Genomic DNA, 24,757 nt, shown 5'->3' with positions numbered 1-24,757 from the left:
AAAAAAAAAGGCTAGTGCCCTGGGATCAAATTTTATTGACCTTTATTTTGATACTCCTTGTCCTCCATAATCCTACCATAGATTGCTGAAACGACCCAGCTCTCTAGCCCCCCACCGACAGCACCTCCAACAATGAGGAGGATGGTGCCACCGGAGAACTCACAAAGACCTTTCTTGCAAAATCTGCACCTGCATATACCAGAAGCCCTCCTCACACTGGAATCCATACTTCACCCCAAACTCCTCCAAGCTTGTGAACCACCCCTCCAAAAACAGATCCTTCATCTCTTTTACCCCTTTCTCCTCCCATCCCAGGAACCTCGCATCCATCCTCCTTGGTTCAAACCCAGGATTCCCTCTTTTCGGCATTACCCTCGAACCTGTCCTCAACTTGAAGTGCTGACTGAAATGGCCCTAAATCTTCAGCATGGCCACACACGACAGGACTACCCAAGTACTTCCCTGGGGTGAATGGTAGCAGCGCTGTTGCCGATGACCGTAACCCTGACACTTGACAAGAAACGACATCCATCCCCACCCACAGAGCCCCCGTTTTTCTACTTCAGTCCTGCACCTTCTCCGCATTGGCTATTACATTAATAATGTAACAAATTCAGGACGGTCAAACCTCACGATTGCCGTCCATTTTGGAGCACTACCTTCCTTATCCTGGCTAGCTTCTCTGCCCACAAACGACAAGACCAGGGGCAGCACAATGGTGCAGTGGTTAGCACTGCTCCCTCATGGTGCCAAGGACCCGGGTTCAATCCCGGACCTGGGTCACTGTGTGGCATTTTCACATTCTCCCGTGTGTGTGTGGGTCTCACTCCCATAACCCAAGACGACGGCAGCACGGTAGCATTGTGGCTAGCACAATTGCTTCACAACTCCAGGGTCCCAGGTTCGATTCCCGGCTTGGGTCACTGTCTGTGCGGAGTCTGCACATCCTCCCAGTGTGTGCGTGGGTTTCCTCCGGGTGCTCCGGTTTCCTCCCACAGTCCAAAGATGTGCAGGTTAGGTGGATTGGCCGTGATAAATTGCCCTTAGTAACCAAAATTGCCCTTAGCGTTGGGTGGGGTTACTGGGTTATGGGGATAGGGTGGAGGTGTTGACCTCGGTTAGGGTGCTCTTTCCAAGAGCCGGTGCAGACTCGATGGGCTGAGTGGCCTCCTTCTGCACTGTAAATTCTATGAAATCTATGTGTAAGATAGATGAATTGGCCACGCTAAATTGCCACTTAATTGGAAAAAAAAATTGGGTACTCCAAATTTATTTAATTAAAAAAAAATGAGACCAGCTTGTTCACTCCTCGAAAGAATGACTTTGGCAAAAAGACCAGCAGACACTGGAACAGAAACAGGAACTGTGGCAAACTGTTCACTTTTACTGCCTGCACCCGACCTGTCAGCGACAAGGGGACACTAGCTTATCTCACCAAGTCCCCCTACACCCTCCCCACCCTCCTTAACCGTACAAAGTTGTGCCCAGTCCCACGCCACCTGCATCCCCAAATATCTAAAATGAGTTGTCGCTACCTGGAATGGTAAGCCACCCACTCCTGCCCATGGCGAAGACACCAAAAAATATTCACTCTTCCCTAAATTTAACTTATACCCGAAAATGCCCTAAATTTCCTTAGCAATCCCATTATTCTCTCACCGCTGAGCCCGGGTCCGAGATGTACAGCAGCAGATTGTCCGCATACAGAGACACCCTACGCTCTACCTCCCCCTCACTATCCCCTTTCATAAGTCCAAACCCCTCAGCGCAACGGCCAAGAGCTCAATCACCAACACAAACAGAAGAGAGGACATGGGGCATCCCTGCCTCGTTCCCCGAAATAGTGGAAAGAACCCTGAATTCATACCATTCGTCCGCACAAATGCTGTCAGGTCCTTGTATAACACTTTCACCTAAGCCACAAACTTAGACCCAATCCCAAACTTATTCAGCACTGCAAACAAGTAACTCCAGTCCATTCTGTCAAATGCCTTCTCCACATTCAATGTCACCACCACTTCCAGCTTTCTTCCTTCTGCCAGAGAAAACACCACATACAGCAGCCGTCGCACATTTGATGACAGCTGCGTGCCGTTGATGAACCCTGTCTGATCCTTACCCATCTTTAGAAGGCACTCCTCTAACCTGACGGTCAAAACCTTCACCAGTATCTTAGCATTCACGTCTGTATGACCCACACTCCACTGGATCCTTCTTGCAGAGTAATAATGAGATGTATGCTTGCCTCATCGTCTCCAGCAACCCTCCCCTCACCATCGCGTCCTCAAACATTTCCACACCAGCAGTGCCAACTTAACCTGAAATTTTTTATAAAATTCCACCGGGAACCTATCTGGTCCCGGTGCCTTGCCCGACTGCATCTGCCCTATGCACTTCCATTGGTTCCTCTAATTCAGCCCTCTGCTCCTTGCCCACCTCATCCTCTAGCGGCTCCAATTTATACAAGCTCCTGTAAAAGTCTTCAAACATCACCAGTTCCATCCCTAATCCACATGATCTCCTTTGTTGCTGCCTGCCGAGAGCTGGCCTACCAACAATCGACTGGCCTTCTCACCATACTCAGAAACAAACCTCCTCGCTCGCCTCAACTGCTGAACCGCTCTCTCCGTGGATAGAAGATCAAACTTCGCCTGCAACTCCTTCCTCCTCACTAATAGTCCCAACTTCAGGTCCTCTGCATATCTTCCATTGACCTCCAAAATCTCCTCCCGTGCCTCCCTATCCACCTTCGCCTTGATGAAATGACTTCACCACCGCCTTAAAGACCTTCCAAACCGCAAAACCTCCCTATTTCGGCTAAACTCCACATACTCCTCAATTATCTTCCTCACCTTAATGCAAAAATTTGGGTCTGCCAACAAAGTCACATCTTGCCTCCATGCCGGCCTCGGGGATGGACCTTTCTCCAAGACCACATCCACTCAAGGCAGAGCATGGCCTGATACCACAATTGCATAGTACTCTGCCTTCTTTACCCCAGCAAGCGGCAACTGGTGAGTATCCAAGTCCAGTATGACTGCTAGCATTTTCTGCACAAACCCAGCATCGTCTCAATTTGGGGCAAATACGTTAACCAGCACCACTGACCTCCCTTCCAACACCCCTGTCACTATTACATACCTGCCCCTCCGTGGTCCGCCACCACCTTCTCCATTTGGAACCTCACTCGTTTACCCACCAGTATCACAAACCCTACTGTTGAAGTCCGAATGGAAAACCTGGCTCACCCAGCCCTTCCTCAGTCTTATCTGGTCCTTTACCCTCAGATGGGTCTCGTGTAACAGCACCACATCCACGTTCAGGCCCTTTAAGTGCGAGAAAAACCACCTCTCTTTATTGGTCCGCCCCAACCCTTGCACATTCCAACTAACCACCACTTAAGCGAGGTCATCATCTCTGTCTGATGCCTTTCAATATGTTATCGGAACAATCGCTCAACTTCCCTAGCTATCACTTCAACCATCTTTTCCACTCGACAGGCACTCTTGCCCGCCCCCCACCCACCCACCCACCCATCTCTATTCCTGCGGCAGTCTTCACCATCTGTCATCTGCAGGCTTGACGGCAGATTTCCGCTCGCTCCCTTTTTTCCCTGGATTCTTTTTATGGTTTTTGACATTCTATAAATGCCCCATGCCTTCCCACAGCTTCTCACCAAAGAATTGTCCCAAAAACTGGGTGTAAAGGGCCTAAAACTCTTTACTTTGGCGGGAGCAACCAAACACGCAATCTCCACCTACATATCGCAACCGGAGGTCTCTTCGTATTACATTCATAATAGGGCAAGCAAGGCTAGGTTTAGGAACGTAGCACAGGCATGCGTTGCAGTCATTAGAATGGAAGACTGACTGGAAAGCTCAAGAGGATGGGTGCATGTCTAATTAGGAACATGTTATATTATTACATTTGAGGTCATTGTGCTTTATTACTAACCAGACTGAAGTGAAATTCAATCAAAGTGTATTTACTGTGAATTTTGAAACTGTGCCTAGTCAATGAGAACACATCTCCAACCCGAATCGTAACTTAATCATTAATATTAATTACTAACCCTGGAATGACTTATTGATGTCTTAGCCTAATAATTTGTTTTGATTGTATTTTTTTCATTTATTCTGCTGTGCTTTTTATAAATATAAAGGAAATCTCACCTCGTTTCATGGCCCGTAGACTGCTGGGACTGCTTCCTTTGCGGGAGTCTGATCCTGTTGTTGAAGTTCTGGAACTCCCTCTGGAGCTGTCACTTTCTTCTGTTTCAGAAAACTCATCTGAGAAAGGGCTGGTGCTGATTTGTGTTGCTTTCTGAAAGATGCAAGATAATCTGTAAACCAGCTTTATATTTTACCATGTGTTAAAATGTTACAATGCTTGCAGTCAAATTGCCCTCTCCTTGAACTCCTAGTGCAGAAGGAGGCCATTCGACCCATCGAGTCTGCACCGACCCACATTAAGCCTTCACTTCCACCCTATCCCCGTAACCCAATAACCCATCCTAACCTTTTTTTTTACACTAAGGGCAATTTAGCATGGCCAATCCACCTAACCTGCACATCTTTGAACTGTGGGAGGAAACTGGAGCACCCGGAGGAAACCCACGCACTCACGGGGAGAACGTGCAGTCTCCTCACAGACAGTGACCCAGCAGGTAATCAAACCTGGGACCCTGGTGCTGTGAAGCCACAGTGCTGCCCTTGGCAACACATTAAACCTTTATATCTCTATGAATTTATTAGGGTGTACTTAAACAATGGAAGAAAATGTTAGTCCAGTGGTTGGGGCCTTGACCAAAAAAGAAAGCAAATCAATGGCATATACTCTCGTTAAAGGGTGAAATGAACCTCATTGCGGGTATTTTTATTTTTCAAATGAGCCATAATCTCATTGAATGGCAGGACAGGCTTGATGGGCTGAATGGCCTACTCTGTTGCTGATCACACAACACAGCATTCCATTGATATTTCTAAGGGAAAGGGAAGGGTTCATGATTTGATGAAATTAGAGATCATTCATTCATTAATGAAGCGTGCTATATAAATGTAATCATTGTTTGACATTGCTGTAGACAGAAATAAAGGAAATACATCTCAACAATTATTAAGATAATTTCCTCTTACTGAGAATAATGATGCCTTTCAGCCAGCACTGGAAATGAGGTACCGTACCCACCATTGGCATGCATCAGAAAATGGCCACGATTAGGAAATTGCTGTGTGCAGAATTGCAAGCTTGAAAACCTAAAATCGATAGGGACTTCTGACTCTCCGAGGCAGAATAAAATTGATATTGCTTTATTTTTAGATGTTAGGAGGATACATGCCAAAAAATTGAAATGGGTTCCACTGATGACATTAACTAACTGTTGGAAGTTGAATCTAATGAAGCAAACATGGATTTACAAAATAATGAGGCGAAATCTGCAAATAGCAGAAACAGTCGCAGTTAAAATTTAATGCAGACGAGTGTAAGATACCACACAAATCATGGCCAGCGCATTTAAAAACATCTAGGGTTATTGCAAACTTGGCACTTAATACTTGGCTGGCAGGCTGGCCTAGACCTCGCCCGTCCCACTGTAAAATTGCAGAGAAGTCAAGGTGGGCAGCAATCTGGTGGGAATGCCATCCTTGGAATTTTAGTGGGGAGCAGCAGCAAAGGAAACAAAGCAAATGTTACTGTACAATATTGTTAAATCAGAAAATAATTTGGAGGATGTTTATTCTTGTATATCTCATTCTTTTCATAGATCTATTTCTCATCTACAGACTACATCCGTCCTTTGGTCAAAAAAGCTGCACCTTGTTCTGACACATGCACAAACCACCCTGATCAAAAGAAAACAGAAGCATGTGCTGAGATTGATGTCCGGCGCTTAATACCCATTGTATGATAATGATTTCATGGCATAAAGCTTGAAACTCTACAAACAAAAAGTTAATATTTGTATTGATTCTGTTTTGTTGAAAGAGGCTGGGCTGGATCCTTCGTTTCGCGGATTTCCCGATAGCGTGGTTGTGCCCACAATGGGAAACCCCATTGGCTGCCTGCTGGGATGGAGAATCCCGGCCGCTGTCTCTTTGTTCTCAGGACCTGGAAGGTCTTGAGAACAAAGAGACAGCCTCTTAGAAAAAGAAATACTGTGGTTAGAAAAACAGCTGAGTCTCTGCATTAATGGTTCCCTGCAGAATCACAGAATAATAGTACAGAAGAGGCCCTTCAGCTCACCGAATCTGCACCAGCGCATGAAAAACACCTGACTTGCCTACCCAATCCTGTTTGCCAGCATTTAGCCCATAGCCTTGAATGCTATGACATGCCAAGTACACATCCAGGAACCTTTTAAAAGGATGTGAGGCAACCCGCCTCTACCATCCTCCCAGGCAGTGCATTCCAGACCGTCACCACCCTTTAGGTAAAACCTTTTCCTCTCAAATCCCCCCGTAACCTCCTGCTCCTCACCTTGAACTTGTGTTCCCTCATGATTGACCCTTCAATTAAGGGGAACAACTGCTCCCTATCCACCATGTCCATAGCCCTCATAATCTTGTACACCTTGATCAGGTCGCCCCTCAGCCTTCTCTGCTCTAGTGGAAACAACCCAAGCCTATCCAACCTCTCTTCATAACTTATTGTTCCATTCCAGGCAACATCCTGGTGAATTGGCTCTGCACCCTCTCCAGTGCAATCACATCCTTCATATGTGGTGACCAGAATTGAACACACTACTCCAGATGTGGCCTTATCAAAGTGCTATACAGCTCCAACATGACCTCCCTGCTTTTGTAATCTATGCCTCAAATTATAAAGGCAAGTGTCCCATATGCCTTTTTCACCATCCTATTAACCTGCCCTCCTGCCTTCAGAGATCTATGGACACACATGCCAAGGTCCCTTTGTTCCTCAGAACTTTCCAGTGTCAGGCCAATCATTGAATACTTCCTTGTCAAATTACTCCTTCTGCAGTGTATCACCTCTCACTTTTCAGGGCTAAATTCCATCTGCCATTTTTCTGCCCATTTGACCATCCCATCTATATCTTCCTATAACCCAAGACACACTCAACCTCACCGTTATCCCCCCGGTCAATCTGTATATAGCAGAGCTATATAAATTTACAATCATAATTCTCCCGTTGAAACTGCCTAGACCTGCCAATCAGAAAGCTTGTAAAAGGCAAAGTCTGTGAAACTGAATGTTAACAATACAGTTCAAACCTTTCAGGCTTCTTGGCATACAAACAGGCTAGGAAAAGTTAAAGGGCAATGCAACTGACTGCGAAAAAAAAACACTTGCATTAAAGGGAATGCTTTGACCTTCATCTCACAGATCTTTGAACTCGGTATACTGACAGATTGTTTAAAGGATTTAAAGGCTGCAAATGGGAAGAGCAGCCATGGGACAGTTGTAGGAAATTTGAAGGAAAGCCTTACTGGAAGTAAGCAGAATGCCTAAGAAATCTCAACTTTTCCACAAATCTTTAAAACAGTCCTCAAACCAAGTGGTTAACCTTCTAATTTCTGATGAGTTATTGGAGTGTAAATACTTAAGAAGGAATGCAGAGTTAAAAAGTTTAGCAATTTAGAAATACCTGGATTCACAGTATTTGTAATATTTATAACATAGCTGACTATTTATGATAAAGTATAGTTCTTACTTTTCACGTTCTTTGATTTTTGAAAAGTAAAATTCTATTATTTTAAACTGGGAACCTTTTGACTTGTTTCTTTTATCTGGGTTTCTGGATCTCCAAAAAAAAAAAAATTAGCACTCTCTATCAAGATTATAACAATATCCATTAGGTCATCATAATACATCTTAATTGCAACGTCTCAAAAATACTGTATCTAATACTAACCTGCCAACCCTGGTAATTTTCCACACTATGTTGCACTGGTCAGTTTACACCTTGACTACTGCTTATGATTTGGTGTTCAACACATGGTGAAACAGTCAAGTTGCAGTGAGAAGAAGTACTTGGCCGAATCCTAGGCCTCTACCGTGACCCTCCAAGGAAGTGCAGGCAGGGGCTGAGCGAGGAGTTAACATCCTACAAACTTTCAGAGGACTGACTTATCAAGAACATAGAACATAGAATGATACAGCACAGTACAGGCCCTTCGGCCCACGATGTTGCACCGACATGGGAAGTCAAAAACTAAAGGCCATCTAACCTACACTATGCCATTATCATCCATATGCTTATCCAATAAACTTTTAAATGCCCTCAATGTTGGCGAGTTCACTACTGTTGCAGGTAGGGCATTCCACGGCCTCACCACTCTTTGCGTAAAAAACCTACCTCTGACGTCTGTCCTATATCTATTACCCCTCAATTTAAGGCTATGTCCCCTCGTGCTAGCCACTGGGGCTCTTTATCCGTGAAGTCAGACGACTAAAGCCGGTATGGGTGCCTTGCAAAATATTAAACTGGATTGCTAAATCAAATAGGGAGGTTAGCCAAGGCTAATAACATGGGGAAATAGAGCAAACTTGAGGAAGGTGAATTAAGGACAAGTTTCAGAACAAATCTTTTTTCACTCAAGAATTATGAATATGTTGGAGGCTCTCAGCTGGGGGCTGATGCAAGGTCAGGGTGGGGTGTGATGGTAATTAAAGGATGAGAGAACAGAATAACATTATTATTCATTATTGCAAAACATAATGATATATTTCTTTCCACTGAAATACAATGTATGTGGGAACAATTTCCATTTAGAAAATAGATTTATCACAGATATTTACAATGGGGATGAAGTACTTCTTTGAGAAGTGTCCTGAGGGGTTATTCAAATTTGTGATCCTTGGTTTCATCCAACATATGTGATTCTAAAAGCTGGTTTTGTACTGACTGTCGTGGATGTGTCCTCACAATCATCCTTGAACATACATTTACTTCAGACAATTAACTTTAATAGTTCATCTATCCACACGTTAAACCAGGACAACATAAGGAATTTAAACATCTAGCAAGTGCATTACAGAAAATTTTTTGGCTAAAGATTCTGAGAAAAAAAAATCTAATTTTCAGGATCAATGTTGCACTCAAATCCAATAGTCTAAAATACTTGGGTGAAATCATGGCTTTGTTGGACACTCACCCCTTTCAAAGTAGTGTACAACGGAGAGGTCATACTCCTGTAAATTAAGCTGGAGTAGGATCCTGATGTTGAATTTGAAGACGTAAAGTTAGTGCCTAGGAAATGAGGAATAGTTTATCAAATTATATACAGTATTACAATTCTATGTGTAAAACATTAAATAGCTATCTACTAAGACATTTAAAAGAAAACTGAATTGGCAGAACTCTGCCATATCCCCGCCGGTGGATTCAATGGCAGGTTGTCAGGAGGCCCAAAAATCTGTTTTACGCTGACATGAATTTCCCGTGGGATCCTCCGCTGGTGCCCGTCATGGCACATTCGGAAACCTGTTAGCCGTCGTGAAACTGATTTGCATCCCATTGTATTTTTCCACAGCTAGCAATAACTTTGCTTTGCTGCGTTCCCTTTTTCCTCTTGCCTCCCACTTCCCTGCCCTATGGGGGGGGGGGGGGGGGGGGGGGGGGGGGGGGGGGGTTTCTAGAGCTGTTGGGGAGGGTTTAAACTAATGTGGCAGGGGGATGGGAACCGATGCAGGAAGTCGGAAGGTAGTAAAACAGGGACAGAAGCAAAAGGAAGGAAGGGGGAAAGTGTAAGGCAGAGAAGCCATAGTCAAAAATCAAAAAAGGGCGACAATACAAGGTACAATGACTGAGGGGAGCTCAGTGAATAGGCCCAGTAATACTAAAAGGAATAAAACTGGAAGTAAAAACATTAATGGTAAGTGGCGCGGCAGGTTGTTACATGAAGATATGGGTTCAACGACAAGGAAAATTAGGAGAAAAGTTAAGAGGAAATCTAACTTAGGAGAGGTTACTGATCGAGGTGTTAAGATTCAAAACAGAGGTAAAAAAGCCAACGTAAGTGTACTTTACCTGAATGCCTGTAGTATTCGGAATAAGGTAAATGAGTTGATGGCGCAAATCATCGTGAATTACTATGATTTAGTGGCCATTAATGAAACATGGTTAAAGGATGGCCACGACTGGGAGTTAAATATCCGAGGGTATCAAACTATTCGGAAGGACAGAGTGGATGGTAATGGAGGTGGTGTAGCTCTGTTATTTAAGAATGACATCCGGGCAATAGTAAGGAATGACATTGGTGCTATGGAGGATAAGGTTGAATCAATTTGGGTGGAAATCAGGAATAATAAGGCGAAAAAGTCACTGATAGGAGTAGTCTATAGGCCACCAAATAGTAACATTATGGTGGGGCAGGCAATAAACAAAGAAATAACGGATGCATGTAGAAATGGTACAGCAGTTATCATGGGGGATTTTAATCTACATGTCGATTGGTTTAACCAGGTCGGTTAAGGCAGCCTTGAGGAGGAGTTTATAGAATGTATCCGCGATAGTTTCCTAGAACAGTATGTAATGGAACCTACGAGGGAACAAGCGGTCCTAGATCTTATCCTGTGTAATGAGACCGGATTGATTCATGATTTCATAGTTAGGGATCCTCTCGGAAGGAGCGATCACAATATGGTGGAATTTAAAATACAGATGGAGGATGAGAAGGTAAAATCAAACACTCGTGTTTTGTGCTTAAACAAAGGAGATTACAATGGGATGAGAGAAGAACTAGCTAAGGTAGACTGTGAGCAAAGACTTTATGGTGGAACAGTTGAGGAACAGTGGAGAACCTTACAAGCGATTTTTCACAGTGCTCCACAAAGGCTTATACCAACAAAAAGGAAGGACGGTAGAAAGAGGGGAAATCGACCGTAGATCTCTAAAGAAATAAGGAGAGTATCAAATTGAAGGAAAAAACATACAAAGTGGCAAAGATTAGTGGGAGACTAGAGGACTGGGAAATCTTTAGGGGGCAACAGAAAGTTTTAATAATGGGAGATGAGGCAATGGCTGAGGAACTGAACAGGTTTTTGGGTCGGTCTTCACAGTGGAAGACACAAATAACATGCCAGTGACTGATAGAAATGAGGCTATGACAGGCGAGGGCCTTGAGCGGATTGTTGTCATTAAGGAGGTAGTGATGGGCAAGCTAAAGGGGCTAAAGGTAGACAAGTCTCCTGGCCCTGATGGTATATATCCCAGAGTGCTAAAAGAGATGGCTAGGGAAATTGCAAATGTACTAGTGATAATTTACCAAAATTCACTAGACTCTGGGGTAGTCCCGGTGGATTGGAAATGAGCAAACGTGACACCACTATTTAAAAAAGGAGGTAGGCAGAGAGCGGGTAATTATAGGCCAGTGAGCTTAACTTTGGTAGTAGGGAAGATGCTGGAATCTAGGAAGAAATAGCGAGGCATCTGGATAGAAATTGTCCCATTGGGCAGAAGCAGCATGGTTTCATATAGGGCAGGTCTTGCCGAACTAATTTAGTGGAATTTTTTGAGGACATTACCAGTGCAGTAGATAACGGGGAGCCAATGGATGTGGTATATCTGGATTTCCAGAAAGCCTTTGACAAGGTGCCACACAAAAGGTTGCTGCATAAGATAAAGATGCATGGCATTAAGGGTAAAGTAGTAGCATGGATAGAGGATTGGTTAATTAATAGAAAGCAAAGAGTGGGGATTAATGGGTGTTTCTCTGGTTGGCAATCAGTAGCTAGTGGTGTCCCTCAGGGATCAGTGTTGGGCCCACAATTGTTCACAATTTACATAGATGCCTTGGAGTTGGGGACCAAGGCCATGTGTCCAAAGTTACAGATGACACTAAGATGAGTGGTAAAGTGAAAAGTGCAGAGGATACTGGAAGTCTGCAGTGGGATTTGGATAGGTTAAGTGAATGGGCTAGGGTCTGGCAGATGGAATACAAGTTGACAAATGTGAGATTATCGATTTTGGTAGGAATAACAGCAAATGGGATTATTATTTAAATGATAAAATATTAAAACATGTTGCTGTGCAGAGAGACCTGGGTGTGCTAGTGCATGAGTCGCAAAAAGTTGGTTTACAGGTGCAACAGGTGATTAAGAAGGTAAATGGAGTTTTGTCCTTCATTGCTAGAGGGATGGAGTTTAAGACTAGGGAGGTTATGCTGCAATTGTATAAGGTGTTAGTGAGGCCACACCTGGAGTATAGTGTTCAGTTTTGGTCTCCTTACCCGAGAAAGGACGTACTGGCACTGGAGGGTGTGCAGAGGAGATTTACTAGGTTAATCCCAGAGTTGAAGGGGTTGGATTACGAGGAGAGGTCGAGTAGTCTGGGACTGTACTCGTTGGAATTTAGAAGGATGAGGGGGGAACTTATTGAAACATATAAAATTATGAAGGGAATAGATAGGATAGATGAGGGCAGGTTGTTTCCACTGGCAGGTGAAAGCAGAACTAGGGAGCATAGCCTCAAAATAAGGGGAAGTAGATTTAGGACTGAGTTTAGGAGGAACTTCTTCACCAAAAGGGTTGTGAATCTATGGAATTCCTTGCCCAGTGAAGGAGTAGAGGCTCCTTCATTGAATGGTTTTAAGATAAAGATAGATAGTTTTTTGAAGAATAAAGGGTTTAAGGGTTATGGTGTTCGGGCCGGAAAGTAGAGCTGAGTCCACAAAAGATCAGCCATGGTCTCATTGAATGGCGGAGCAGGCTCGAGGGGCCAGATGGCCTACTCCTGCTCCTAGTTCTTATTAATGCCATTTTTCCTGCCACACCATGGGACTTTGTATTGTGTCAAAACTCTATATAAAGATAAGTAGTTGCTGAATTATGTCTGCAAAACAAAAGAGTAAAAATTCTAGAATCACAATTTTTTAAAAAATTCCATAAAACAGCGCTCTGCAGGATAATGAATAATGAATAAAAACAGAAAACGTAAGAAATACTCAGCAGGTCTGGTATCCGTGGATCGAGAAATAAAAGTTAATGTTTTAGGTCTGTGACCCTTCGACAGAACTGGGAAAAGATATAACTATTTTGAGCAAGTGAAAGGAATGCAAAGGTGTGAAGAAGGCTGTGATTAGGCAGACAGCAGGCGAGATCAAATTCAAAAGGTTGAATTATATAAAGGATGTGGGAATGGAACGAATAAAGAAACAAAAAAAGTGTGGTCCTGAGGAGGTCTGAAGAAAAGGATATTGAATAGCTGTCCTCCAAAAGAAAAGGAAATGAGAGAAAAAGCAAAATAAACAAATGAGCAAAAAGAAATAACAGAAAAGGAGGGAAAAAGAGTTCATCTAAAATGATTGAACTCAATATTGGGTCCAGAAGACTGTAAGGTGCTTAGTCAACAGATAAGGTGCTGTTGCTCAAACTTGCGTTTAGCTTCAACAGAACACTGCAGCAAGCTGAGGACAGTAAGGTCAGGGAACAAGATGGTGAATTAAAATGACAGGCAGCTAGAAGCTCAATTTCAATCTTACACACTGAACGGAGGTGTTCCTCACCCAGTGTGTGCATGGTCTCCCCAATGCAGAGGGCATCATGAGCATTGAATACAGTGTACTAAATAAGTACAAGTAAATTACTGTAATTCAATTAGTGAAAAGACAGATGTTGCATCTCCTGTGCTTGCATGGAAAGGTACTGTAGGAACGTGTGGGGTGGTGGGGGTGACTGAGGAGTGGACATGGATATTGTGGTCAGAACAGTCCCTTCCAAATGCTGAAAGGGGTGGGGGAGATCTGTTTGATGGTGACATCGTGCTGAGCTAGCAGAAATGGCAGAGGATGCGTTAATGAATAAGGAGGCTGGTTATCATGCGCTGTTAGAAGAAGGGGTGGGAGCATAGTATGGAAAATAGAATAGGCACCATTTTTGGCCCATCAACCATAGTGGGAGAGGGGAAGGGGTGCAGTGGGAATCATTGTTGAAGGAACAGGAAGGAAGACATGTCGGAACGGTAGTATGGAAGATAGGATCATCTCAACAGATGCAATGAAGGTGGAAAAACTAGGAGATTGGAATACAGTCCTTACGGTAAGAGGAATGTGGGAAAGCTAACTGTTGGGAGTCAGTGAATAGTCTATTCCCAGACATGGAAACAGAAAAGTCAAAGAAATGAAGAGTCAGAGGTAGAGAACAGCAAGTTAAGGGAAGGGGGGAAATGGGAAGCAAAGTCAATAAAATTATTCCAGTTAAAAGGTGAAAGCACACAATGGGCTTGCCCATTAAACTGAAAGCACGTCTCCGTCTCTATAAAATACTCACATTTGTTACTTGGGTCCGTACAAATGGCCTCTGACATTCTTATACCTGACTTGGCTACTGCATAAATTCTGCTTTCCTGGATGTAAAAGATAAAGTAACAGTTCTTAATACCTTTGTACGGTTATATGATTGATGGTTCCAAAAATTAAAAGAAAAACATTCATATTAGGACCAAAATATGAGAAGCAGCTTGAAATTATTTTTTGTCTCATATCTTTCCATTCCCCTGTGATGGCACTGACACTTAAAAGGATGAAAGAATATGAACAGCATTAATCATTTACATGTCATTTTTTACATGTCTGTTTTGATCAGGCTGTTTAGCAGGCTAATTGATCTTTAGTGGCAGCATTACAGCCAAGCCTGAATTGTGCCTTCAGTCAACTTTAAATTATGTACACTCGGACAGTTGCTGGATGTTCGTATGATTCTCAAGATCCCTTCCTGAATTAGAACTTTACTAACTCAGGCTTTCCTAACATCCCAGATGAGATGAACAAACAGCATTGATTAATGATTTAATCTAGGTCCTTCCTTGACAATGAAGTTAAATTATAGCATAAAAGCAAGTTATTGCGGACATTGGACTCTGAAACAAAACAGAAAATCTCAGTCTTGGCAACTGTAAATGTTGAACCCAGGTCCAGGATGGGGGGTGGTTGTTGTCACCTAGTTGTCCCAAAAAATCTGGGCCGTACATATTTGTTAGAAATGCTCCAGCACTATGGGTCATAGAATCATAGAATTTACAGTGCAGAAGGAGGCCATTTAGCCCATCGAGTCTGCACCGGACCTTGGAAAGAGCACCCTAGCCAAGCCCACACCTCCACCCTATCTTTAACCCAGTAACCCCACCCAACCTTTTTGAAACTCTAAGGGCAATTTAGCGTGGCCAATCCACCTAACCTGCGCATCTTTGGACTGTGGGAGGAAACCGGAACACCTGGAGGAAACCCACGCAGACACGAGGAGAACGTGCAGACTCCGCACAGACAGTGACCCAAGCCGCAAAGCAAACCTGGGACCCTGGAGCAGTTAAGCAACTGTGCTAACCACTATGCTACCGTGTTGTCAGAATTGAGGAGAGTTTGGGTAGGGGGTTGGAATTGAAGGCACTAGTGATAGCGCCGCTCCTGACGGCCCCAGGGAGATACTCAGGGAGTCCGGTAGCAATAGCTTCATTGAGAATTTGGAGGCAGTTTCGCCAGCACTTCGGGTTGGGGGCAGGTTCAAGGGAAATGCCAATTCAGGGGAACCATAGATTTGAGCCAGGGAAGTGGGATGGAAATTATCGGAGATGGGAGGAGAAAGGAATTAGGACACTAAAAGATTTGTTTCTTCAGGGTCTGTTTGCAGGATTGAAGGAGCTGGGAGCGAAGTACAGGCTGGAGCAGGGGGAAATATTTAAACACATGCAGGTTCGAGACTTTGCCAGAAATGAGGTACGGAGCTTCCCAGTCGATCCGGCTTCCACATTGTTGGAAAGAGTGCCGACGACAGGGGGACTAGAGAAGGGGGTAGTATCGGTGGTTTACGGGGCTATTTTGGAGGAGGAGAAGGCGCCGCTGGAAGGGATCAACGCAAAGTGGGAGGAAGAGTTGGTAGAGGGTATGAAGGAGTGGTTCTGGTGTGAGGTGCTCCGGAGGGTGAACACCTCCACCTCGTGTGCGAGGTTGGGGCTGATACAGCTGAAGGTGGTGTATAGAGCACATCTTACAAGGGCGAGGATGCGCCAGCTCTTTGAGGGGGTAGAAGATGTGCGTGAACGTTGTGGGGGGAGCCCCGCAAACCACGTTCATATGTTTCTGTCCTGTCCAAAGCTGGAGGATTACTGGAAGGAGGTTTTTAGGGTAATCTCTAAAGTGGTGACCGTGAAACTGGACCCGGGCCCTCGGAAGGCCATATTCGGGGTGTCGGACTAGCCGTGGTTGGAAACGGGCTCGGAGGCAGATGTTGTAGCCTTAGCCTCATTGATCGCCCGAAGGGTGGAGAACCACCTCTCCACCCTATGTCCTGACGTGGCGGGGGGACCTGCTGGATTTCTTGATGCTTGAAATGGTCAAATTTGAACTGAGGGGGGCAGCACAGTGGTTAGCATTGCTGCCTACGGCGCCGAGGACACAGGTTCGAATCCCGGCCCTGGGTCAGTGTGTGGATTTTGCACATTCTCCCCGTGTCTGCGTAGATTTCACCCCCACAACCCCCAACACAGGGAGAATGTGCAAACTCCACACGGACAGTGACCCAGAGCCAGGATCGAACCTGGGATCTCGGCGCTGTGCGGCAGCAGCACTAACCACTGCGCCACCATGCTGCCCTGGGTGTAGACCTATGTACTGGTGAGAAGAGGGACAATTCCCTCCCACCTGGGTGCAGGAACCGGCATGGGTCCACTGACCTCAACTGCTCCATAAATGTTCCTAGTTCCCTAGCCATGCCTGTCGTTTCCCCCATTCTGGGGTTTGATCTGTACGTCAGTGGGTCATGTACACAATTAAAATGTCCCCCCCACCCCACATAATCAGTCGGTGAGTGTCTATGTCAGGGATTTCCACCATGGTCTTTTTTACAAACTCCGTGTCATCCCAATTGGGTGCGTACACGTTTGCCAGGACGATTAGTGCCTGTCTCGAACACCACTGACCACGACATACTGTCCCCCTTGGTTCCTAACCGTCTTTGTTGCCGTGAAGAGTTTGGTTCATATTGGAAGGCAGAGGAGCGGAAGCTTTGCAACTAGAGAGAGGGAATATCTCTCAGCTTTGCTAGTGAAAAAACCCATATCATGAAGTAAAAGGCAAAAAAGGTTAGTGCCAGAAACTTATGGAATAGCTAGTTAAGGAAACTAGAAAAATGAAGAGAAGTCTCCAAGAAGTATGAAGTTAAAGGAACAAAGAAGAACTGGAACTAGAACAGAGCACTGTTCAGTGAAGCCAGACAGAGCTGAAAAGGATGAAAGAAAATTACTGCAAATACTTGAATCTGAAACAAAAACAGAAAATACTGGACATTCTCAGCAGGTCTGACATCTGTGGAGAGAGAGAGGCCAACGTTGCGAGTCTGTGACTCTTTGTCAAAGCAGAATCCAGTATTGTTTCAGAATCCAGTGTTTGCTATTTTTGTTTCAGACCCTTCTCTCTCCACAAATGCAGACAGACCTGCTGAGATTGCCCCGTATTTTCTGTTTTTGTTTCAGACCCTTCTCTCGCCACAGATGCAGTCAGACCTGTTGAGCGCAGGGAAAGAATTAGCTAGTGAGAAGCCAGAAAGATATCGGAAGTGTTCTAATGTTTGTGATTGTGTTGTGAGACGTTAGTTGAAATAACTGTGGAGCAATTGGTGGCTGGATCTAAGTTTGTGCAAAAGTATTCAACACAAAGGAAAGTGGGAGGCAGATTCTTGTTGAAATAGTTGAGGGGCAACGTTGTTTACAAGGATAGCTGGAAAACCTGGAAATTGATTCTTGAATTAAGTATTGTTTAAAAGGAGACTTTAAGAGTGTCTTTCTGAGTGTGGAGTTTAGAAACGTGTGTGATAATCATCTGGCGCGAGGGGAGGGGGTTGGAATTTGAGGAGTGTAATAGCCACCTGGGGTGGCCACGTCCCGATTTCAAAGTGGACACTTGCAAAGAGTAAAGGGAAAAATGGACAGTGCTAGGAAAACAAGCAGGTGCAAGGTTTGCCTGTGGATTGGAACTTGCAGCTCCCAGACAGAACTGATACCACAAGCCATTAGCATAGTAATGAGTTATCTCCGGGGACAAAAGAGAAACATTTAAGCAATCGGTACCAGGGCAGACTCCCCGGCGACAGTGGAGACTAAAACAAAGGCAGGCCAACGGTCACCTCGGGCCCGCCCAGTGATCGAGAAACAACCCCTTTATTGGAGAGAATCAATACAAATGATTGGGACATGGTCCAATTAATTGGCGCTCCTAGCTACTATTCTATACCAGATCGAAGCCAGCAGTATCAGAACCAGACAACGGCTATTGTTCCTCTGACTGAGTGGGCGCCAGAAGCCAAGTATAGGCTTTTAGTAGTAGTTTGCGCACGAGTAATAATTGACTGCGTGTGTAAATAAATGTGCATTGATTTCAAACTTACTAACTGGTGTATCGAGTCTTTGATCAGTATTCGGTTTTGAACCTTGTGGTGATATCAAAAAGATACCTGGCGACTCTTGAGCAAAGGTAATTAAAACAGAGCAAATTAAGGAAAGCATAACGAGCAACAGGAGAAATGCACAGAAGATCGATTGAGTGATATAGGGCATTTGGTTTCAGAGTGGGATGTTATCCTTAAAATTTCTTAAGACAAGGGTGAGAGAAAGAATATAGTATTATAACCAAACTTTACATGTTTAATAAATTATTTTTTCTTGTTAAAAACAAATTGTCTGTCCTGTGATTCTGTTCCTTAAAGTTGAAGAGTAAAAGTTACAATATTTTGAGCCCGAGATCCATTTTGTGACCTTTCCGTCCAATAGTAACACCAACTGGGATTGTAACAGATGGCATATGGGGACCCCATCGCCTTATGTCTCTGCTTCAATTAAGTTCAGGTTGGGAAGGCTCTTGGACGGCCTTCGCGCCCCGACCTCCCCCATGAACCCACTCTGTAACCGCCATCACTTACCAGTTGCCTACGTCCCTTAGTGATCCCAGACCTCAAACGCTGCTGCCCCAGAGGTGCAATCAAGCACTGCACAACTGCTAGCCTGTTACTGGATAGCAGCTCTTGGGTGGTTGGTGGGGGAGGGGAGCGGATTTCTGACGCAGGCAGCCTTGATCCTAAAGAAGGCCTGCAGCTGCCCATTCGGTGGTCCTTCCTGAATGGAGGAAACCCTGAACTCTTGCCAGCTCACTGGCTAATGGAAAGACTCAAGAACTGCATTAAATACAGCGCATTGATTCTGCTTCCACTCCTCTTTCAGGCAGCGAATTCAAGATCTCAACAAACTTCTTTGTAAATTACCTTTGCTCATGTTGCCTCGGATTAGTTTCCCAATTTTAAATAATAACCTTTATTGTCACAAGTAGGCTTACATTAACACTGCAATGAAGTTATTGTGAAAAGCCCCGAGTCGCCACATTCCAGAGCCTGTTTGGGTACACAGAGGGAGGATTCCGAATGTCCAAATTACTGAACAGCATGTCTTTTGGGACTAGTGGGAGGAAACCGGAGGAAACCCACCCAGACACAGGGAGAAGTGCAGACTCCGCACAGATTGTGACCCAAGCCGGGAATTGAACCTGGGACCCTGGAGCTCTGAAGCAACAGTGCTACCCACTGTGCTACCGTGCTGCTCATATCTGTGATCTCTAGTTACCAACCCATGTGCCATTGAAACCACTTTCTCCTGGTTTATTCTATCAAAACTGTTCATTGTCTTTGAACACCTCTATCAAGGTTTGGCATCTTTCAAAGCATAAAGATTGATTACTCGATAGAAGAATACTTCAGTTATGTGCTGCAGTGCGGTGATTTCAGAAAGGATGTGAATAAGTCTTCAAATAAATTTCAGATTGTCTAACACAACTATGAACAGTAAGAAGTCTTACAACACCAGGTTAAAGTCCAACAGGTTTGTTTCGAATCACTAGCTTTTGGAGCGCAGCTCCTTCCTCAGGTTCATTCACCTGAGGAAGGAGCTGTGCTCCAAAAGCTAGTGATTCGAAACAAACCCATTGGATTTTAGCCTGGTATTGTAAGACTTCTTATTGTGCTCACCCCAATCCAACGCCAGCATCTCCACATTTCAAGTATGTACACCAGTCTGGTTTGATGCAAGTTAATTGAAACCTTTGAGATCAAGAGGTTGTAATGTTAAAGCTGTCAGAACAATGACACTTAATACTGCGAAATATCTATTGACATTTTAATTCCGCAAATGAAGCATTAGCTACTAATTACCACTGCATCAAAACAATAAAAATTACCCAGGAAGGAAATCTGTGCAGAGGAGGAGTCGGTGGCTTGTTGTTGGAAACTTTGCTCGTCATACCTCCTGTTTCTGGTTTCCCCTCTGTAATTTGGCCTTCAGCCGAATCGTACAGAAACATTCCCTCATCACAGCCGGTTTCCATTTTCTCCAAAATATCATTTTCACCTTCATTGATATCGATGTCTGTCTCTTCATGACGCATTGGCCTCACCATACTAATGGCATTTCGGTTTCGGCCAAACAGGCGATCGGTACTTAACTGAGGTTGGCTAAAATGTTTCTTTGCTTTTGTCACACTTACACTAAAGACATTAGGAGTCCTTAATGTTGGAGATGCTAAATTAGAAAATGAATTTGTCTGAATTAAAGACTGCGTGGGCTGGATACTGGTGGCTGTTATAGGGGTTAAATGTTTTGATGCAAGTGCAGATGGCAGAATCAGGCTTGGAGTATTTGTTCCACTAGATGAATAAGAATCCAGCCTTTGAGATTCAAATTTCTTGTTTAACTCAGAGGAAGTATCATGATCCATTCTTTTAATCAGTGTTTTTGAGCTCATTATTATGCTAGGAAAATGATCCACTACTTGTCGAGTTTCAGTGTTTGCAACTGCACAATGCAAGAGTAATTTTTGTTCAGCTTGGTCAACTGCTGCACTCTCATCAAAGGCAGAGTTACTGTCATCAGATGCTGTCAAATAGGTGTCACTCCCAGTGTGACCAAGTCTGATGCCTCCTTCTGATGTGTGGTTGGAAAGGTTTGACAAGTATTTGGATTTTAGACGCCTTTTCCTCTCGTCTTCTTCATCAGAACTGCCATCACTCAAAGACACAAAAGCTGTGGCTTCCTTTGGAAAAAATTGGTGGGCAGTTAGTATTTTTCTATCTTGTAGCTTGGGTACATTGTTGTTTTGAGAGAAACTCCTTGGATCTGATCCAGTATTTTGAACGGAATTCATTTGTAGCTTTTTGTCCATTTCCTTTTCTGAAAAAGGTAATTACACAAGTTATATTCTGTCCATGCTTCTTTAAGTCACTTGCTTTGATATAGTTTAGTGCATTGATGATGCATTGGGTTATTGGTCCAAAATAGCATGCCATTGTGCTTTGGACACGGGTTCATTAATTGCTTCCCCAAACTTGGAGCTCATAATCTCAAATTCACTGAGGAAGCCACTGTGTAGATCTACAGGATGGAGGGGGAAATCAGAGGAAGTCATTTCTGGGCTCTACACTCTCTTTTGAAGAATGGTGACAGAAGGTGAACACAATACTCTGAAGTGGTCTAACCAATCTATTATAAAATCTCAACGTGGTCTCTGCAGATTTATCATCCACTGCTGAAACTATGCAGCCTCGTGTTCTATTTCCTTTTTTCATTGCTTCTCCAAGTTAAATTACTTTCAATGTTGAGATAATGTTACTTAAAAGTCCTTTTGAAAGTCTCCTTGTGCTAATTCTAATCGTTTCATTACATACATTCCGATATATCACTTACTGTTTCTCACGCATATAAAATTCAGTTTGTCATTTTTTTGTTCAATTGCATAATTGATAGAAATCCTGTTACACTAGAGGCTGGATTCTCTGCTGGTAGTGGAGTTCCTGATACGGTGGAAAATCCAGGGGAGAAAATGTGATCGGGTCTGTTCCGATGCTTCGCGCACCCCCCCAATAGCATTGTGGGAAGTGGGGCAGTCATGGGACCTCGCTGTCGGGCTTCCTGATTCATGCTCCCAGCGGGAGTGCATATCAGGTGCAATTCAGTCTCCCAAATGGAGAATCCTGCCTCAGTTTAACTTCTAGAAATTTAATCATGTTACCTTTTCTGCAATAAACTCCTATTCTTATCATGTAATAGTGGAATCATATATTCAGTAAATTATGCATCAATGCAGAACAATCTTAACCTTCCTGTTTTACATCAATGATGAATGCTAAAAACTTTAATCAGCATTGTCCTCTTGTTGGTCACCTCTAGTGTAGACTAATGATCTTCAAGAATAGTGATAAACTGTGCAATGCGTTAACTTATGCACATCAATTTGACTTCTTCATATTCCCTTTTTGGGGTTTCCCGGAAAGACTATAAATAAATCAACATAAGATTCAATATTTAAAAGAAATCTCTAGAATCTATGAAAGCATTTAAAAAGGTGAAATATAGAAGGTTTGTATTCATTTTCATAAGTGAAACATTTGTTTAAATACTTAAGCGTACAAGTGTGGCAGTATTTCCCAGCCCACGCAGCCAGCTTTACTCCGGATTCCACCCACCTGTAAATTTTACGTCCACTGACCCAGCTTCTAGGGTGTTCTGCTGAAGACTTCTGGGGTTTCCTTTAAAGTATCCAAAAGTTAGGCTGCTAAGCCGTTGTGCTTCGCCTGATAGTTTACTTAAATCAGATGACGACTTTTGTCCTCGACTCCCTGTTAGGGCTGTAAGATAGCAAAAGACAAGGCTCTGGTTTTTAAGCATAACTCTAGATGATTTCTGTCTACAATGTAAAGATCATTTTATTTTGTGGATTATGATGTGTAGCAAAACGTCCTGTGCTCCAAAGATTTTCAAAATTAGATGGCTTCTCAATGAGGCACTGGCCTGTCTGAGTGAAGGCGAAAGTTGACATTACGAGCACTCTCATGCACCTGTGAGGACTCTTGTACATGTAAAATGGACATCACAAAAACAAACAAAGCTTGACACTTTGATTGCAGCTGCCAATCAATACATATCAAAATGCCATACCAGAGTAGGTCAGTGAGCAAAGATGGCTCCAATTATACTTTGAACTATGCGGAGTCATCTTGGCGTGATATTTGGATCTAAACTTTTCCTGGCATATGATCTGGAATTGTCTGGTCCTGCCTGCAGCAGGAAGCTTGGAGGGAGGCCAAATATTAGTTTCCTGAGAGTGGGATAAACTTTTGCAACCAATTTCTCAGGAATTTAAAGGAAGGTCGAGCTTCTCCACAAACAGTATTGGGAAATCCTTTTGCATGTCATACGTGCCTCATTAAAAGGCCAACTCACCAGTATGAAATGCTCCCTCGAAATGTAGTTCTTCACCAGTGAGAAATTGGAATGTTCACACATTAGACAGGTGATGTGGAGGATAGACGGGGAGGCAGGCTTGGGGGCAGTCGCAAGGTTGATGCGGAGGTTGGATGGCTGAGAGGGAGAAGGAGTGGGGAGGGGAACAGAAACAGGACAGGGGAGGCTGACGAAGGTGAAAAATGGTGTCCGGGAAGTAAAGCCAGACCGTCTGGGGAAGGAAATCAGTCTGCCCCAAGCTTGTTCAAAAGGGTCCCTGGGGAAGAAGGCCAGTCTGTTCCAGGTCTTGTTTAGGACAGCAAGCATGTCACGCATGTCTTGGTTCCATTACAAGACAGTGGATGGCCTCTCTGGGCACTGAATGTTATGTACCAGGAATGGGCAGGTTTTCTTATGAGGAAAGGTTGAAGACTTATATCCACTGTAGTAGAAGAGTAAGAGGCAACTTGACTGACTGAAACATACAAGATACTGAGGAGTATTAACAGGATGGATATGGAGAGGATGCTTCCTCTTGTCATAGAATCTAGAACTAGGGGTCACTGCTTAGAAATAAGGGGTTGCTCATTAAGACCGAGATGTGGAGAAATGTTTTCTCTCAGCAGATTGAGAGTCTTTGGAACTCTCTTCCTCAAAAAGGCAGTGGAAGCAGAGTCACCTTTAAATATTTTTATGGTGGAGCTGGATAAATTCTCGTTAACAGGTGGGTGAAAAGTTATTGGGGGTAGGCAGGAATGTGGAATTGAACGTACAATCTGATCAGAGATGATCTTATTGAATGGCAGAGCAGGGATGAGAGGCTGAGTGGCCTACTCTGCTTCTAATTTGTATGTTCAAGAATGGAGTCTAAAAGGCATGGGTCCGTGAATTCAAGATTTTGGTACAAAGGGTTTGAATTAGGGTACTGGTAGGCAGAGGGTACAGTCACAATCAGGGGAGGGAGCTGAATCAGATAGGTTGAAAATGCTCGGCTCATGAGAGGGTAGTGGATGGTCTTTTGGGGTGGAGGGATGGGGAGGGTCTCAAAGTCAGGGTGCAGCTGGCCTCGAGAATTGGAGGGATCAAGGTCAGGATCTGCATGTTGACAGTTATGGGAACAGTGGAGAACAGCAGGAATGCCGACAAAAATTATAATTGGGCCCAGAGTAATAGTGGGCTAGTTGAATGGTTACAAGATGGAGACGAATAACAAAGCGGTGGTTGTCTTAGAGAATGGAGAAGCTTGATGTGTAATGGGGGAGGATAGAAGGTGCTTGACAAGTGACAAAGCTCACACACTCACCACGTAGAAGCTCTCAAGGTTATTGTATAGTTTGTAAAACCTCTCAAGCATTTGATATTTGAGGGCTTTCTTTTTCGAATGGAGGTGCCAGTGCCTCCTTTTTCGGGCTGAGCATAGAGCCACCCTATTAATTATTAGTCCATTGAGAACCAGGCTCAGCGGATACTGGTCTGGATGTTCCAACGGTCAATAAATAAGTGTTGCTCCATGACTAGTGGATCACATTCCAATGAGAACCCATCAAG

General features: G+C 44.0%; 1 protein-coding gene across 4 annotated transcripts in view; it reads right to left on the bottom strand.

The window, feature by feature from the left end:
* The window catches only part of plekhh2 (pleckstrin homology domain containing, family H (with MyTH4 domain) member 2), a 390,052-nt gene that overhangs the window by 77,477 nt on the left and 287,818 nt on the right, over positions 1–24,757 (bottom strand). For all 4 annotated transcript variants that reach the window (XM_038812971.1, XM_038812963.1, XM_038812954.1 and 1 more), the window contains 5 exons: positions 22,453–22,614; positions 20,172–21,160; positions 14,230–14,305; positions 9,117–9,211; positions 4,173–4,323 (listed from right to left, as the gene is read on the bottom strand). In XM_038812971.1, coding sequence (XP_038668899.1) covers positions 4,173–4,323; positions 9,117–9,211; positions 14,230–14,305; positions 20,172–21,160; positions 22,453–22,614 — 1,473 coding nt within the window. The remainder of the gene's footprint in view (positions 1–4,172; positions 4,324–9,116; positions 9,212–14,229; positions 14,306–20,171; positions 21,161–22,452; positions 22,615–24,757) is intronic.

The sequence above is a fragment of the Scyliorhinus canicula genome, chromosome 1 (genome assembly GCF_902713615.1).
Source record: "Scyliorhinus canicula chromosome 1, sScyCan1.1, whole genome shotgun sequence".
In the NCBI taxonomy this organism is placed as follows: Eukaryota; Metazoa; Chordata; class Chondrichthyes; order Carcharhiniformes; family Scyliorhinidae; genus Scyliorhinus; species Scyliorhinus canicula.
The sequence above is the reverse complement of the archived record's forward strand: the minus strand, read 5'-3'. Positions and strand labels throughout refer to the sequence as shown.